General features: G+C 35.6%; 1 protein-coding gene across 1 annotated transcript in view; it reads right to left on the bottom strand.

The window, feature by feature from the left end:
• The window catches only part of LOC120328939 (NACHT, LRR and PYD domains-containing protein 4C-like), a 46,014-nt gene that overhangs the window by 22,250 nt on the left and 6,574 nt on the right, over nt 1-17,190 (bottom strand). The window contains exons 3-8 of the mRNA XM_078114575.1: nt 15,088-15,160; nt 14,017-14,136; nt 13,778-13,867; nt 12,438-12,536; nt 9,674-9,748; nt 1,225-1,311 (exon numbers count right to left, since the gene is read on the bottom strand). Of these exons, the coding sequence (XP_077970701.1) occupies nt 1,225-1,311; nt 9,674-9,748; nt 12,438-12,536; nt 13,778-13,867; nt 14,017-14,136; nt 15,088-15,139 (523 nt within the window). The 5' untranslated portion in view covers nt 15,140-15,160. The remainder of the gene's footprint in view (nt 1-1,224; nt 1,312-9,673; nt 9,749-12,437; nt 12,537-13,777; nt 13,868-14,016; nt 14,137-15,087; nt 15,161-17,190) is intronic.

Below are 17,190 nucleotides of genomic sequence, written 5' to 3'. Positions count from 1 at the left end.
CAAGTCAAGTAGACTGTTGTTTATGGGGATTTGGAGAGCACAGGCAGTAATATCAGTTCCTGAAGGTGTCGTCTTCGTCAGAGCATAATAAGAAAAATACCGCTTCCAATCGTTATTCTTAGTGTCAACAACTGTGGTACACAGTGATCCAAGCGGACACTGTTTTAGAGTAAGCACAGTTTGAGTAAAAACCTAATGTGAGAATTGTACGTTAATTGGATTTTAATCTACTTTTTGTGTTTAGTTTCTCTTTGCATTTGGATTTTTTCTTCCTTCATATATATATATATACGTTTTCTTTCAAAAAAGTTTGTAATAGCCGTTTGGTGATTTTCATGTTTTTCAAATTTGTTATATACACATATTATTTAATTGTTTTGTTGTCTTGTTTTTTATGTTTTGTAAATAATAATAATTAGAAACATAGGCGTTGACGAAATAAATTTATCAAGCTGAATCAGCATCGTAGGTGTCGCTGCTCGAAGACCTTTCGTGGTCATTCGTGACTCCTGTCACACATATAAAGTGCATCTTTTTTCTAATTATATCTTGCCATATTTCCGTGATATCTTTTTATATTGATTGTGTTGACGAATAATGATGATTGATCGATTGAGCACCCCTATTTTCCTATTCAGCCAAAGACGATCGCAATGCAGCTGCATCAATGATTTCAAACACTTAACGGTTCAAGGGAAAAATATTAGAGGCCAAATAATTATAAGACTATCATGGCTTGATAAAAGAAAGTTTTCCAAAGAAGGCAAATTAAATTTCAATGTCTGCTGCTGAGTATTCATGTTCATGGGGTTCTTAGCATCCAAGTTGTAACTGCTGGTCGGTTACGGCTTCCTCCGCCATCAAGTCCATGCTTCCGAAAACAACTAACTAACTAATCCCATACCTGATTTGGACTGGTAACTGAATAAGAAGCCGTGATTCGCCATACGGTTAAGCCATCTTATCGGGTGTCTTCTCCCCCAGGAAAAATATGCATATCATATTCTATTATAAAAAAAGGCGAATTTCGCTTCAAAAAGAACAAGATTTGGTTGTAATGTAGACCGACTTCAACAGGCAGATCCAAAGCTAAAATATGTTGATGTATCTGCTTTCTGTTGGCAGAAAATCTTAGATGCCTATGTGGCTTAGTTAAAGTGGAGTTTAAATATTGTAGGTAATAATAAGGAATAATAACTAAATACCAAAAGGAACAATGCTCACCCTTCTTCTTTTTCCTCTTCTTTGTTGGCAACACGCTTTCAAGTGCCAATCCTGAAGCCATTGGTTGCATGTTTGCTCCCTCTCCCACTGTTAAAACAATGGACTTTTGAGTTCTGACTAACGTATTCAAAATTTATGAAATCTGGCACAAGTTAACGATGATAAATCGCCAATCTATCAAACTTTAGTTGTTAAACGGGGCAAATTTTTACCTGACAAATAACTTAGATTTAGATGAAAAAACGTAGTTTACCAAAAATACAGGCATGGATTGTCATGAAATGATATATGTGAAAAGTTGCCAGCTAGGGGTGACTGTGCCAATAACTTTGACAAATTTATCAAGATGCTTTAGTTGCAAATCGCAGCGGGAACAAATGATTAATAGGTTTCTATATGATAATTATTATCTTACAATATTTATCATACAGAAACCTGGGCACCTTTGCAAAAATAAGGGCGACCCAACGAGTAATCTTCAAATGCATGGCCAACCCTCATAGGCCGCCCTTCCTAGATTACGCCCTATTATTAGCATATGTTGCAAACGAATAAGTACTTTCATAGTTTCTTCATTCATTCAATTGTTTCCCAAAGCATTGTTTCTTACAGCATTTAACTATTATCTTTGAACAAATTTAATATGTTTGAAGTTGGTATAAACAGGGTTGTCCAAAACGATTCGAATATTCGAATATCTTTTCGGCTGATTTTCGAATAATTCCGAATAATAGCCACTTTTCGTCGTCAGCGTGGTGTTTCATTTTAAAGAGAAATCTTCATATGATTTTCCGCGCTTTGTCGCGTAATGGAATGACGGTGAAGTAGTATCGGCACTTTGATTGTTCGTTATCTTCTGTGCGAGCGCGCGCCTCATATTGTGGTGACGCATTTGCACGGTCGCGAGATTGGCACTATCGCCATTCCCTTGTAAATCTTCAATTTATGCATTCATTTGTATTGAGTCACGGGTCTCATATAAATACAAATAGTCAGATATTAAATAAGTTAAATAAAGTTGTGCGCTTTGCTACAATTTACGACACACAAAAAATTGTCTTAAGTCCGAAAAACGAGTTGATTTATTAGAAAACATCATTTAACCTTTTCCTGCTTTTGTCAAATAATTTTGATAATGATAGACAAAAGTATTGATTTTTTATTATAATGATTTTCCGTTGCGACAAAATATTCAAATTCATGAACAATGTCAGCATTTAAAATGCCTTGCCGTATTAATTTTATTTTGTTTAATTAACGTAACTCGTGGTTGCGTCAACTAACGAAAAAATGAGAGTATTACCGCGGCAATCTGCGGACATAAATGGTGTGGTAAACGGGCCAATTATAATTAATTTTTTATACCTATTTCCGTACTTAGGAAAATCAAATAATCAGGGATGGCCAATTCGAATAAAGTATTCGAATATCGGAATTAGCGTTCATAAGAATATCGGATATTTGTGTGACATCACACATTTCGACGCCACTTTCAAGTTCCATTTCCGTTGAATGAAAACATCCTCAATAGAAACTTACGCTCGAGTGTTTTTATCAGCGTGACATGTTATTCAAGCCGTAAACGCCTTCACGTTTGTGTTATTTTCTTTAAAACGCAAATTTTCCACAAATTTGTTCCACGGTAACGATGACAACTATTTTATTTTTGTATTCGGACGGAATTGTGAATCTAAAGTATATTCAATCAATGTTTATTGTGCTGAAATTATTTGTACTCTGAGATTTTACAGCAGATTTATAGATTATTCGAACCGTTTTATCTTAAAAATAATTGGAGTGGCAGCATTTCGATTGAGTACATCTGAAATTTGCAGAATTCGCAAAATACCGATCAAAACAAAATATAACATGTGCAGTTCACCACACATTTTAACTTTTATGTCCGCGAGTTGCCATGGTATATTAGAGTGGTGAGGATTTTATTTTGTCGACGCAACCGCAGATTAAATTGAAGACAATAATTTAATAAAGCATGACATTTCAAAATGCCCGTAATGGTCACGAATTCATCACTTTGCACAACAGAAAAATATATATTCGTTGTTATATTATTTGTTGTAAAAGTTGGCTCTTTCAACAGGTGGCATAATCGCCGCGATGAATACGTATTTTTAATTTACTGCTAAATTCTATATGTATATTCATTGTATGAAATGAAGTTGTACTCTACAGGATTTTATATCAGGTATTGATATTTTTCTAACGGCAATAACGAGTTGGCAAAATTGCAAAAATACGTATTAAAATTAAATACATTAGGCAGAGTATCTCGTACTTTTAGGCCACAGATCGCCATGGACTGAATAGTAATGTTTTTGTTTTGATGTAAGAAATAGCAGCCGCAAGGTACGTTAGACACATTAAATTAATATATATGTTTTAGAATCTTGTAGTTGCCATGGATTGAATATTTTACATGATGACGGCTCCTTTAACGAGCGCGAAATCGCGGTGGCTGTTACATGCGGCAATGGGAATTTCCGATTTGGAAATTCCTGGCTGTGTGCCTGGCAGTGGTGGTCATCCATCCTCTAACTTATTGCTAATTTCAGACATGACAATATGCTACACATAATAACAATATGGTTGATATGAATTAATAAACAAATATACTGGTACAGGTACTGATAGGTGGTAGAATACTCTAGGCCAGGGGTGGCCAACCTATGGCGCATGCACTAAACGTGGCGCATACGCTAAACGTGGCGCATTGCATGATTAGAGGTGGCGCATTGCATCTTTACCCTTTTCATGCCAAAATTGTTAATTGCACTTGGCTTCTCCACGCCAAGCCGTTTTTTTGCGATTTACATGGTGACTTTTGATTGTACCTAAAATCTATTCTCCTTACTCCACGTCGCTCCACGGAAGGCTGTAGTTTTTACTTGAAGCATGGCGTCACAATGGTTCCCTGTTTCGTAATCAATCGTAATCTGTTTATCGTAAATTGCTCGAATTTTTGCGTGGATACGAGAATTTTCGTTGAGTTAACTATATATATGCGGCTGTCATTGTAATTTATTCATTCAGTGTTTAATTCAGTGCCATGAAACTAATTAAAAGCAAAGCGAGGTCAAGACTTACAGATTTAAAATTGAAGAATGCACTGCTCCTCTCAGTAACAAACTTAACTCCAAGAATAAAAAAACTGGCGAAAGTAAAACAGCAGCAAAAGTCTCATAAAGGCGGTACTTAAATAAAATTGATCAGTTTATACTTCCTTGCTTAATTTCTATTCATGTGAAGTTGTAAATTGTAAAAACTACATATACGTGTGTATATATGTGTGTGTATTATAAATTTATATAATTTCAACAAGAAGCGGACATTAAGCGTGGAAATACAAGAGATTTACGGCGCATCTGAAACATTATGTTTAAAACGTGGCGCATGGTATGTGAAAGGTTGGCCACCCCTGCTCTAGGCATAAATATTAGGATTTGTAAATGCACAATGGATATTCGATTGTTGTTGCTTGCTTCAGTTACCTGTATTGCTAATGAATTTTCTTAATCTCAAAAAATATACAATGTTATCTGAATACAAGTAGTATTTTTGTCAATAGACTTGACTATTATCGTAATATCATGGTACCAAAGATAGAAAGCTTCAGACAACTCCTTCGCTATCTTTTCATATGGTCATTTGTACAAAGTGTACAATTCTAATAAACTGACTGTCACAAGTTGCTATTATTTTTATTGATAGCTATAAACTATCAATTACATTGTGCACATATACTGTTGGTTTGTGGGTTTTAATAAACTAAAACAAAAATGTGTTATTTTCGATTTTAGAATGTATTCGGAATTCCAGATTCGAAAACATTATAGAATGTATTCGGAATAGTTTCGAATTTGGAAATGATAGATAGATAGTTTATTTCGAAAACTCCATAACAAACCTAAATTTAAAATGGAGAATTCTGGAGGGCAAGCAAAACCTACAAAAAAGTTTAAAACATGAAGTATCTCAGTGGCCATCCCTGCTTGGCGCATGGCCAGTTTACAATGGTCATTGACCTTATGACCATAACTAGCATGATATGGGCATAACCCTTTTTCCTAGGACATAGCTTGCTTAGTAGCAACAAAACTTTTTCTTAGAATTTAGAAATAGTCCAGCGGATAAAAGGTAAAATCATGCACTTTTGGATGCAAGCATGAAACTTGGCACACATGTACAGTAGCATCCCCTGGTCAATTTTGCATATGGTGCCATCCAAGAAAATACCTCGTCGCCATGGAAACGAGGCATCATCAGTATTGCTATTAAAGTGAAACAAAAATTCAAAGCAATTGGTTCAGTAATTAAAGAGAAAAGTGATTTTTTTCACGACAAGAGCAAAATAATAACAAAACGATCCATATATACACTTCGTTTCCAATAATTGATTAAAGTCCGATTGATTTAAGTACCACGGTGTACTACTAAGACAGGGTGGGCAAAATACAGCCCGCGGGCAGGTTCCAGCTCGCCAAAGTGTTTCATCCGGCCCACTTGTGCCTGTAGAACTATGTATATATATATATATATATATATAGTTTTTATGGATATAAATTTACGTTGAAACTAACGAGTCGTCGGCTAAGATATAGACATGTATTATCTGCACCTGTAAATATTGTGAAAAACCAGCCACATATACCTAAAAATCATCTAAGATGACCCGATTGCTACATAATGCTGTTTATTATATAAACCGTAGTCTAGGTTTGGACTTATTTTTCTACCAACATTCTCTCTGCAGCTGCCGTAATTTGCCAGCCACTGCAAACCACTTTGAACAAAACATAAAGACTTTCGCCAACAATTTTCGACACAAGAGCTTAAAATCAGGGCAGCAGATACGGTTATAAATTATTACTGGACCCCCTCAGGAAAGTGATTTCCCACACCTGCTGGGGTAAGATAAACCACGCAGAGTAGAAAACATTCCCCTTTTCTTATTTCAGTCCACCAACCTGTCAAGATATAAGCTATAAATATGGATTCCCATAATCTAATCTCAATCTTTGTACACATAATATTTTTCCATACATATTACGGTCTTAAACCCCTATTTATTATATCGATTATCGATCCGCCGAATTTATTACCGTTAAATAACAGTGTTGAAAACACATTTCCTGAGCACCAGGATTATAATCTTTGTGACAGATATAGAACAGTATGTTGCCTGGTATTCAATAAAATTGCAATCTTATGAAATGTAGTGAAAATATTGAGGTTTGTTGGAGCTTAGTGCACACGATGTTTGAGAGGAAAGTAGTATTAATGTTTACTGTAAATTGAATTCTGATTATTAGAAGGGCTATATAGATATTTACTATTTTCACACGACACAGATAGCCAACGGCAATATATGGAAGAGTAGAATAGAATGTACATAAAAGTTTGTTTCAAGAATTGAATTTAATTAAGCAATATATTTCATGCATTATAAGTGCTTTGTTTGAAGTATATATCTAAAAAGTAAAATTGCCCCCACTAGTTATTGGGGAATATATTTTTGGAAATTCTAATTATTTCAATCGTTTTTCTATTTATTTTTCTATTGTAGCACTTACATAAGGCGACGTTAGATATAGATTACAACAATCAACAATAATTCCAGCTGAGTTTGAGCTGCAATGTAATGCAGGTTGTCCGTTTTTATCTGGCTGAAATACTCCATGCCATAGTTAAGAGAATGAATTTATCTTTATTAATATATATGATGACGATATGATAGCTCCAAGATAACAACAATCCGTCAGTTATGAGATATATATTTTATATTTTCACCAACTTTACGTGGCTATGAGTTCGAAAGTATACCATTGACAATGGCAGTTGATTGAGCACAAAAGGAATTACATTTTGAACGTGAATGTAGCTTAATTTGTGATTCATGACAATAACAGGTGTACAGGTTGTGCGACTAATAATTGTGTTTGGTCGATAACGATACCTCGTTTCCATGGTAACCAGGTATTCTGTTATCAAGTGCAATTGTCAAAATGCACTTCTGATCATATTCTTTACTTCTTAAATACACATCGGTTTACTTATCCTGAAAATATCCTTTCCTAAAGTAATGTTTATTTCACTTTAATAGCAATACGGATGATGCCACGTTTCCATGGAAACGAGGTATTTTCTTGGATGGCACCATATCCAAAATTAATCAGAAGATGCTACTGTACATGTGTGCCAAGTTTCATGCTTGCATCCAAAAGTGCACAATTCTATCATATTTGAGGTCTTATCCGTTGGACTGAAATGGTTATGAACTTTATCAAAGCGGTTTAGCCAGTTTAAATTGGTTTTTAGCCAACCATAGCATGCCTGGGATATGCAGAACCTTTTTCTTGGGGTTTAGTGGAAACAAAACCATACAGCTAAGGCATGCAGCTTGTTTAAAAGGGGCATAATAATTTCAAGGGGCATAATAATTTAAAGGGCATAACCAAATTAGAATGACCCTAGAACAGGGCTGGGCAATTATTTTTGCTATCGGGCCACATTGAATATTCAAAATGCAGTGGCGGGTCGGACTAAGCAAAGTCAACGCACATTGTATTTTATTACACATTTAAATAAAACAAAGAAGGCCCAACATTGTACTTTGTTAGAATTTTCATTCTAAGCTTATTATTAAAACTAGTTCAAAACTTAAACCTCACAATTTCGAGAGAATACATAGGATCAGATAAAAGGAACGCTTCCATAACAATGCCGAATTTGATCATAAATGCTGAAGAATAACAATGCGGAATAAGGACCATGCCTTCGATGGCCAAACATCGTGATTCATAAAACTTTGCTGGTATCATAGCATTTTTAATGTGAACAGAAAATTTGTATTGCATTAGAAGGCATTGCGAGCTTAAAAGTTTGGGAAGCACTACTCTAAAATACTACAGCTATCTGCGGATATAAAAATGTGATTACTATATTATTGCGATTTTGCAAATTCGACAAATTTGTTCGTTCAACACTGACTTCCCTCTGTTTTAAAGATTTTACCGTTAGAAAAATCCCTACGTCTGCGATAAAACATCATCAAGTAAAATTCATTTTAGTACCATAAAAATTGATTGAATTTACTTTACATTAATTATCTTATATATCAGGCCTGGTCGCTAGATTTAGAATTGATCAAAAGGTACATAGCACGCACAATTGACAGTGTTTCGAATTCAGCCAGACTATGGTTTCGAAAGCCATCCAATGTGTCGAGGGCATATGAAAATTTTCAGCTCCCAATTTCTACAACATCGTTTTTAATCGAGACTTCTAAATTAAAACTGGCTTATGTTCAATTTTTAGTATTTTGTGTTGCCGCTCTTTACTCAATATTTAGCTTGGTTTAAAATATTAAAATATTATTAATATTTAAAATATTAAATATTAATAAATACAAGACATATATATGTTTCGAGAAAATTGTGATTTGAGAACAATAATCACCGACTTAAAGGTGTTCACGGTGTAAATAACACCTCACGATGACGAAAACAATGATTTTTTAAAAACAAATTTAGTCAAACGTTATTACCGACTTTTTCATTGTCCTAAAAATTTCTTTTGTTTACAGTTCAAGTATATTTTATAAGCAAATAAAAAAAGTGTCTAAATCTAGAAACCTGCTCGCGGGCTGGATGAAACATTGCCGCGGGCCGCAACTTGCCCAGGCCTGCCCTAGAGCCATAGCTTGCCTAGGACGGCAAAACCCTTTTTCTAGGGCATCGGCATGGCTTAATTAGTAGGAACAAAACCTTTTCTAAGGCTTGTTTAGAAAGGGGCATACCAATTTTGCTGAAGGGGCATAACCAAACTTGTTTAAAAGCGCCTCTTGCACTTGGAAACGAAATTAGTCTTGGAGTTGAGCCAAATCTGTCAGTACTCAAACGATATTAATTGAAGGTATGATTTCTGAAGGAAACTCAGCACTAGCTTGCATTTTCATAAGAAAATAATAGAAAGCTTGCAAATGTCAAAGTTTTTGTCATCAAAATTTTTTTCCCAATAAGTGGAGCTGGCGTGAGACAGTGATTATCTGGCCAGAATAAGCAAGATGTAACAATGCTACAGACTGTAGAAGGCAAGTAAGCTGAAATGACTACAAAGTTTAATAAAACTTCAATGATGGTATAAAACTGAAATAACAAAGCCATTACAAATACCATTTGTGGTAATTTATATTGTATATTTCATGTAATCAATACTGCTTATTTCCATATTCTTTGTTTAGCAACAGTAATTTTCTGCTGAGTCATGGCATGATTTTAGCTGAGTCATGTTTTGTTCGTGCACTGCTTTGAGATGCTGCTAACGTTTAAGTGAGTTAAAGCCTAGTACTTGTGGAACTCATGCATTTGCTTGCAAAGTAATGATATTAAAATTAGGTTACAATACAATGAGACATAAATTTCAAGTTTACCTCCCATAATAGCAATGCTTGAGTCTTTAATTTTTACATTCGTAGGTTTCTCTGTTTGTAATAATGATGCAGAACCTTAATAGAAGAGAGATGTACGCATAAGTAACAATTTATTGCTAGTAACAAAAGCTAAAACCAGTAGACTCAAATCTAATATTGAAAGATAGGCAGACTAGATAGTTACACTTAATCTATTACATACCTTATGTTCTAAGTTTGAAGGATTATACAAAAAAAAAAAACATTGCGATCAAAAGTTGTAGTAATGTAAAAATCATGACATGGGTCAATATAAAAAGACGCCACAACACAGTTTAGAGATTTGCTTTCACTGCAACTAAACGTAGCAATTGGGCGACAAAATGGCTTGGCGCAGGAGTGTGCAACCTTCAATACAGGACGACCAGATGCAAATAAGTGGGTGAAACTGCGGGCCGCACCTTGATTTATTATAGGCTTTCTAGTAGTTGTAAACACAAAAATTTTTGGAAAAAGATTGTATGACATGTTGTTCGATTCGCACAAGCTAGCTGTTAGGACATTGTAACGTCATTGGTATAAATACAAAATTGGACCAATGTATAGTCTTTGCGACACTAAGGAATTGGATTAACTTGCACGTACCAGATTGAACTACCGTATATGATCGCAAATAGGCCGAGTTTAAAACTCAAAAAAAAAGTTGCCAAACTAAGGGACCGTCTTATCTGCGTATAACTCAGATTGCACCAAAAAATCAGCTCATTCGCGCATCTGAATTTGATCACGCAACGAGATGATATTATGCTGACTTGCCGGTAATTCCAAAAGCTTCAAACCATACCAAGTTCTCACGATAACAAGCGTGCACGCACACACACGATTGCTTGTGAAGGTGGATTGTCTTATCATACAGCTGATAGCTTGTACAGTCTGTGATTGGTTTGTTTTCGCTCGCTTGTGCAGGTGTGATTGTCTTATCATACAGCTGATCGCTTGTTCGGCACATGCCGCTTGTACGGTGTGTGATTGGTTGATTGTCGCTCGCTTGTGCTTGTCTGATCCCACATGATCGCTTGTACAGTCTGTGATTGGTTGTCACACACTTGACCGCTTTCGCTTGCGTGTTTGCGCTATTAAATAGTCTTGTCATTTATTGTTCAGTCCAGTTTTAAATTTGAATTTTGTTTTTTTTACATAACAGCAACAGTGTCGATTTACAGCCAGTTGTTTCGTGGTGAAAACGTTATAATTTGGTGCGCTATCGCCCCTAGAGGCAATTAACGGCGCGCGACTTTTAATAGCTATACGATATGTTATCCGTTAAGGGGCGGTGATAAAGACTCTTATCAAAATTAACCGCGTTGTGGACGATCAAAGGAAATTTTTTTTTTATGCTGACTCAGGGACTCTCTTAAACTCCCGACAACAATCCCTTCCATTATTACGAATCACGACGCATGAAAAGCAATATAGACTTTATTAACATGAATTTACAAGTAAGAGTTATGAATAAGAATCTACGGCCGTCGCTAACAAACAGAAATGATAAACTTGAGAAATATTTGTGTTACAGCAATTTTGTTTTCTTTCTGCGCCTTTCATAAGGCGTCTGGCGTGTTAAGATTCGTAGCGATTTATAAGAATGTGTTAATACAGCGTTATTTCTTTCCTTGAAACGGACAATACGAAATTAATCGCCCTTTTATGCTAATTCAGGAACTCTATTTTAAACTCCCGACACAATCACGACACACTGAAAAGCAATATAGACTTTATTTAACATAAATTACCGGTAATATTCCACCTACGGCCCTCGCTAACACGCAGAAATGATAAACGTGAGAAATGTTTGCGTTACAGTAATTTTGTTCTCTTTTTACGTTTTTCTTGAGGTGTCCGGCGTGTCACAATTCGTAGGACCGGCTTATGTGTGATTTTTTATAAAATCGTTGTTTTAAGGCCGTTTTTAGGGATTCGGCCTATTCTCGATATAGGCGTAATTTCGGGAAAATACGGTACATTAAAAATTTTGGATATAGATCTTATGACATGCGTTGTTTGCTTCGCACAAGCTACCTGTCAGGGCATTGTAACGTCATAGGCATAGTTACCAATTAGGACTCATGTATAGTCTTTGCAACACAAAGAGATTGAAATTATTTGCTCATACCGGATTGAACTACACTAAAAACTCATTTTGCAGTCCGCACACTAATAAAAATTGGGACATTTTGACGGACTGCACGATTTTTACTCGTGGGACGCGGGTTGCAAACACCTGGTTTAGCGATTGAAGTGTTAGGTGCGACTGTGTTTGCATCTCAAATTATTCATTTCGGGTTCAAGCCCCCATGCCCCCACCTTACCCAGGGTGAAAGAAATTGGGCAGGAAATGAAGAACCAGAAAGATTCCAGTCCTTCCAAATAATATTTCAGTGGCTGCTTGGTCACCAGAGTAGTATGTGTACCAATATGGAGATAACTAATTTTGTTTGCCTACTTCACATCAAGTTGTGTAAAGAGACGGAAGACTATAGGCAGGGGCTGTATTCTCTTGAATAACACGGACAGCCCCCGAACTCGTAATAGAGCTAAAAAAAGGAAAATCCGAATAGAATTATGTCCTAACCGTAACCTGGTACACATACCACTGGAGTACCGTGGTGTATACAGTGGCCATGTTCAGAGCGAAAGACGCCAGTAAGCGTTGTATAAAAACATTCGAGACTTCAAATAAATGGAAATCATTGATTATATCAGGACAAATTATAAATACACTCACCTGCCATAAGCAAATCTTGATTGCTAATTTCTAAGTTAACGTTGCGTCGTTTTCTGCTTTCGTTGAGTCGTTCTCTGGTTTGTAAACGAGATGCAGAACCTGCATTTGAATGAAAACATTTTGTTGCAGGACAGATAATCAATGCACAGAAACATAATAAACATAATATATGGAAGGCATTGCCTATATCAGTGTGGTCCAAACCCATGCCCGTGGGCCACATGTGGACGCAGCTTCATTATCCGTGGCCCGCGTTGCATTTTTTGGAGGGTAAACAAAAAATCGTATTTGGTGTTGTTTCGTCATGGAAATAACTAGAAAAACTTTTGACATAATTGTTACATCACTAGTGTTACTATATTGACTAGTGTTATGGTTAGCTGAGGCAACTGGCAAAGTTGAATAATGTGCTTGCATAGCCTAAATTGTTAGCTAAACTTCCTATTATTTTGGTCGGCAATATATGCTAACAAAGTAGTTTTCATAGAATGCGAATAAACCTATCCTGTAAGAGAGGGGGATACGATAATGGGTGTGCGCGATGGTTAAAGCGTTAAACTTAGTTTATTTTGATTTTCCCAAATAAATTGGGTTTATTTGAACAAAAATGATCATTAAAAAAGATGAATTTCCTTTCATTGCCGTTGGTACAAAAATGTACAAAGCCACCCTTGTCTGCAACCAGGTGGTTTTGCCAGTCTGAAATTTTTTGTTTGGCAACTCTAAATATAATTTAATTGCTTTGTAAAGTGTTTCTCTTCAATTCTTTTTTACGAGAGCAGAAGAAAAGAAGAGCACCGCCACCAGGTGGCAGCAACTGAAAATAGGTCATTTTAGTTAACGATTGATTTTTTCGAATGAATTGTGAGGGTGATTGAATAACTTTTTAACCAGGACAGCTCCTCCCAAAGTTTTTAAAGTGCAACCCCTTTTACATTTGAAAATATTCAAATCGAAGTAAGCCAATTCAAAACTGTCAGAAACTACATATAGATGTCAAAAAATGTGGCCGATAAAAATATAACAAGTGTTAAAACAAAGTTTCACACTGTCCCAATGAAAGAAACACCGTACACAACTGTCCAAAGCTCCAGGTATTTTCGAAACTATGTGAGTGGTCATAACATATTTATTATGGTCATAAAGCGTGTATAAAGGATAACAGGATTTGACTTTCCAAAGAGACCTTTAATAAGACAAGCATGGTGGGTTAATCTGAGCTTCAGGAGTTGTTTTTTAAACAGCTAAACACTAAATCAATTGCTGTTTGAATGACTTCTGGATGAATGCTTTTAATTCATTTCTCATATAAAATAATTGATATCGTCCTTGATTCTAACCTGATGTCGACGGCATTTCTTCTTGCATATTCCCAGGAGACCCTGCATCAGCTTGTACTTGAGGTTGTTGTGCGACCGGAGGTGGAGCAGCTAGAAATAATTAATTAGTAAGATTTAATGAAAAATTAATAAAATAATAACCAAACCCCTATTTTTTCTCGCCATGTCACAAAGTCAAACAAATTGCCTTCAACAGAAATAGTTGTTGCAAATTGCCCGAGAAACTAAAATAAACATACCATGAATGTCATAATGCGCATGGAAGTGCTGAATATTGTCTGTGTGAATTACTCCTGCCTGAGCTTGCTGAATGTTATCGATTTGGATCACTTCGCCACGAACTTCATTTATATTTGAGCCTGAAAAAAGTCAAATCAATCTTCTTTAAATGAAGAATAAACTACAATTTTTTAATTTGTTTCATGAAAAATTATTGTTCGAATCATAAATATCTACATATATTATGAAATCTGGTTTCCTGCCAGAAATATATTTTGGTACTTATGCCTTTGGAAGTATGCGTACCAAAATGGCGAACATGGGAATGTAGTATGTGTACCAGGTTAGAGTTTGGCCATAATTTTATACCAATTTTCTTTATTTCAATTTTAGTTCTATTACAAGTTTGAGTACTAGCCAAGTGACTCCCGTAGTATTTGTACTTGAAATTATGACCTAACCCTAACCTGGTAAACATACTACGTCCCCATGTCTGCCATCTTGGTTCACATACTACGGGAGTACCCAAAAATGTTGTTCAATCTCTGCATAACTCTAGAGTTCCTATATTTTAAAACAATATGTGAACATTCTTGATTCAAATTATAATTTTCAATGAAACAGAAATTTTATTGATGAGCAAAATGAACTAAGTGAATTTAAATCGGACTTCAAGGCATTTAGCATCTCGCACAGTGATTCAATATTCCCAATAACTATCAAAAGTTCTTTACATTATCATATTTTCAAATTTGTAGACACCGAATAATACTGAAACTGGAATATCGGTTGGAAACCAAAGACTTATCGATCGAAGGATAGGGGGATCCCCGAAACAGTGGTCTTACTTCATAGTGACACCGCGTGTCCAATCACTAATTAATTGATAACTCGCTAATTATACGACATAATTCATCCAAAATCAATACCCATCTGGTCCTAGATATGATGAACGCACATGCAAAATTTGGTGGAGATTAAACCTCGCTTTCGTGAGATATGGCGTGCATCTAACAGACAGACAGACAAATACCTATCAACATACTTACCGATCTCAAGATCGATAAGTAATACCTTGAATGAAATCTCACCTTGGATGTTCACAATATTAGCTCCCTCTTGTTGTTGACCTTGATCTGCCATGTTTGAGATTCAACAAACCACCTGATACAAAAACAATATGTTTAGACCAGAGATGACAAACCTGCGGCCCGCCAAGGAATTTCGTGCGGCCCGCGCAGCATTCAGCCGTTTCGGTGTATGTTTGACTTCGTTGTAAACCTTTAGGGACTATACAGAGAAAACGGGAGCGCCAGTATTACTTAGGTTACTGGCAACGCTATTCCCAATAAATCTTGTTTTGTTTGATCATCGATACCTTTAACAATGGATAAAAATAACCATTGTCCAAGCCTAGTCACGCTGTCTTATCGACAAACGCATGGGCATAAGCATTAATGGAGAAGAGATAACCTTACTTCGTGAAAATGTATTGTTTCGGTGCATGATACACGGGGCATATAAAAGTAATAAAAAGTTTATAACTTCAGCTCAATGATTAAAATAATGAAAGATCTTGTAAAATGCCAATGTTTGTAAAATCGGATAATTGTCAAAGGATGGATTCATTTATAATTTATGTATCCGGAGGCGTAATATGGATTTTTTGTACGAAGCCCTCGCCACTAATGTGATATTTGAGAAGAACACCGCGTTCTGAAATATTGAATTAGTAATTATCTAGCTGCCGTTCAGGTTCGGGTTAGAAAAGCTTTGAGAATTTGGATTTTCTGCGCAATCTGCATTCCTAACCCTGGCCCTAAAACCGTAACTGTTATTTCTAATTTTTTTTTTATCTTTGAGCGGAGGCGTTGGCATTTTTCTTTTAAAAAGGATCCCAAAATACTTATCTGAAACATTATTGCCTAGAATTTTGCATAGTAACCTGTCACAAATTGTCATAATGGAAAGTTCAAAAAGACCTAGGTTGAGGGAGGGGGTGTAAATCGGGAAAAATCCGAAAATTTCCATGGAACCGCAATTAGGCAGGCGACTTGTAAAATAGCCCACTTTTTCGACGGATAACGATTTTCTGGTATGTTGTCAGGTAATGTTTTTGCAGGTACGCATAGTATTCAATTGGCGACTAATCCGAGTCTATTTATAGTGCCTCACTTTATTAATTTAATTGTGTGTTCAATGTGAGCTGTGATTATATTTAGTTTTCATTCGTATTTTTGTGATGTTACGATTTATACAAATTTGATGTGTCCTTCAACACTGATTCATCAAAATGCTACCACCCAAGATATCAAGGTATCAACGTTAGAAAAATTCCTAGATCTGTGATAAAATATCAAAGACTGCAGATTAGTAGTGCAATATAAATTGATTGTACAGTGATACCATCTCAATGAGCATAAAATACATTGAATTATATTTTTATGCTATCATTAAATAAATACAGCTGTATGGATGCAGTTGTTCGTTTTTGGTATCATAGTATGACTAAAAGTTGTGCGACCCGCTCACTCAGCGGTGGCTTAAAAAATGGCCCACAATAGCAAATGGGTTCGTCAACCCTGGTTTTGACAAACATGTTATAATTTCTGACTATTCGGTCACTTTTCTGAACCCAATTTACTAATCACGCCATATTTAAGGGTATTCTAATGTTCCAGTTAATGGGTTGTACAAAATTATTAATGCTACCTTTTTAACCCTAAATTAGCGCTTTTATATTCAAAATAGTTAATTCTTTGAGTATGATTCTTCTGTGAATATGATTCCTAACTTGAGAAACGATATAAAATTATGAGCGCTCTGCTAACCAGCAAAAAAAAATAAATTTCGGTGCAAAAAATGGACTTCATCCTATTTGCCGGGTAGATTTGATACACGGAAAATTTAGTAATTATTTGTGGTCTTGTGGATGATGTTATTCACATTGCTCAAAAAAATTTTTAAAATCTTATTAATGTACTTAAGCTCTATATGTTTCATTATGCTTTGTAAACAAGAAGTTGAAGTCAAGTTTTTTGGAAATACTTGTGTTAGGGGGGCTTGTAGTTTCCTACCTAACGTACTTGTAGTAGTGAGCATAACAATTTTTTGACATTTCAATCCTAACTTCCATTTGACTACGCCATCCAAAAATTATGTCACTATGACATCACAAGCAGGCCATAGAGCTT

This window comes from Styela clava, chromosome 7, assembly GCF_964204865.1.
Source record: "Styela clava chromosome 7, kaStyClav1.hap1.2, whole genome shotgun sequence".
NCBI classification, from domain to species: domain Eukaryota; kingdom Metazoa; phylum Chordata; class Ascidiacea; order Stolidobranchia; family Styelidae; genus Styela; species Styela clava.
The sequence above is the reverse complement of the archived record's forward strand: the minus strand, read 5'-3'. Positions and strand labels throughout refer to the sequence as shown.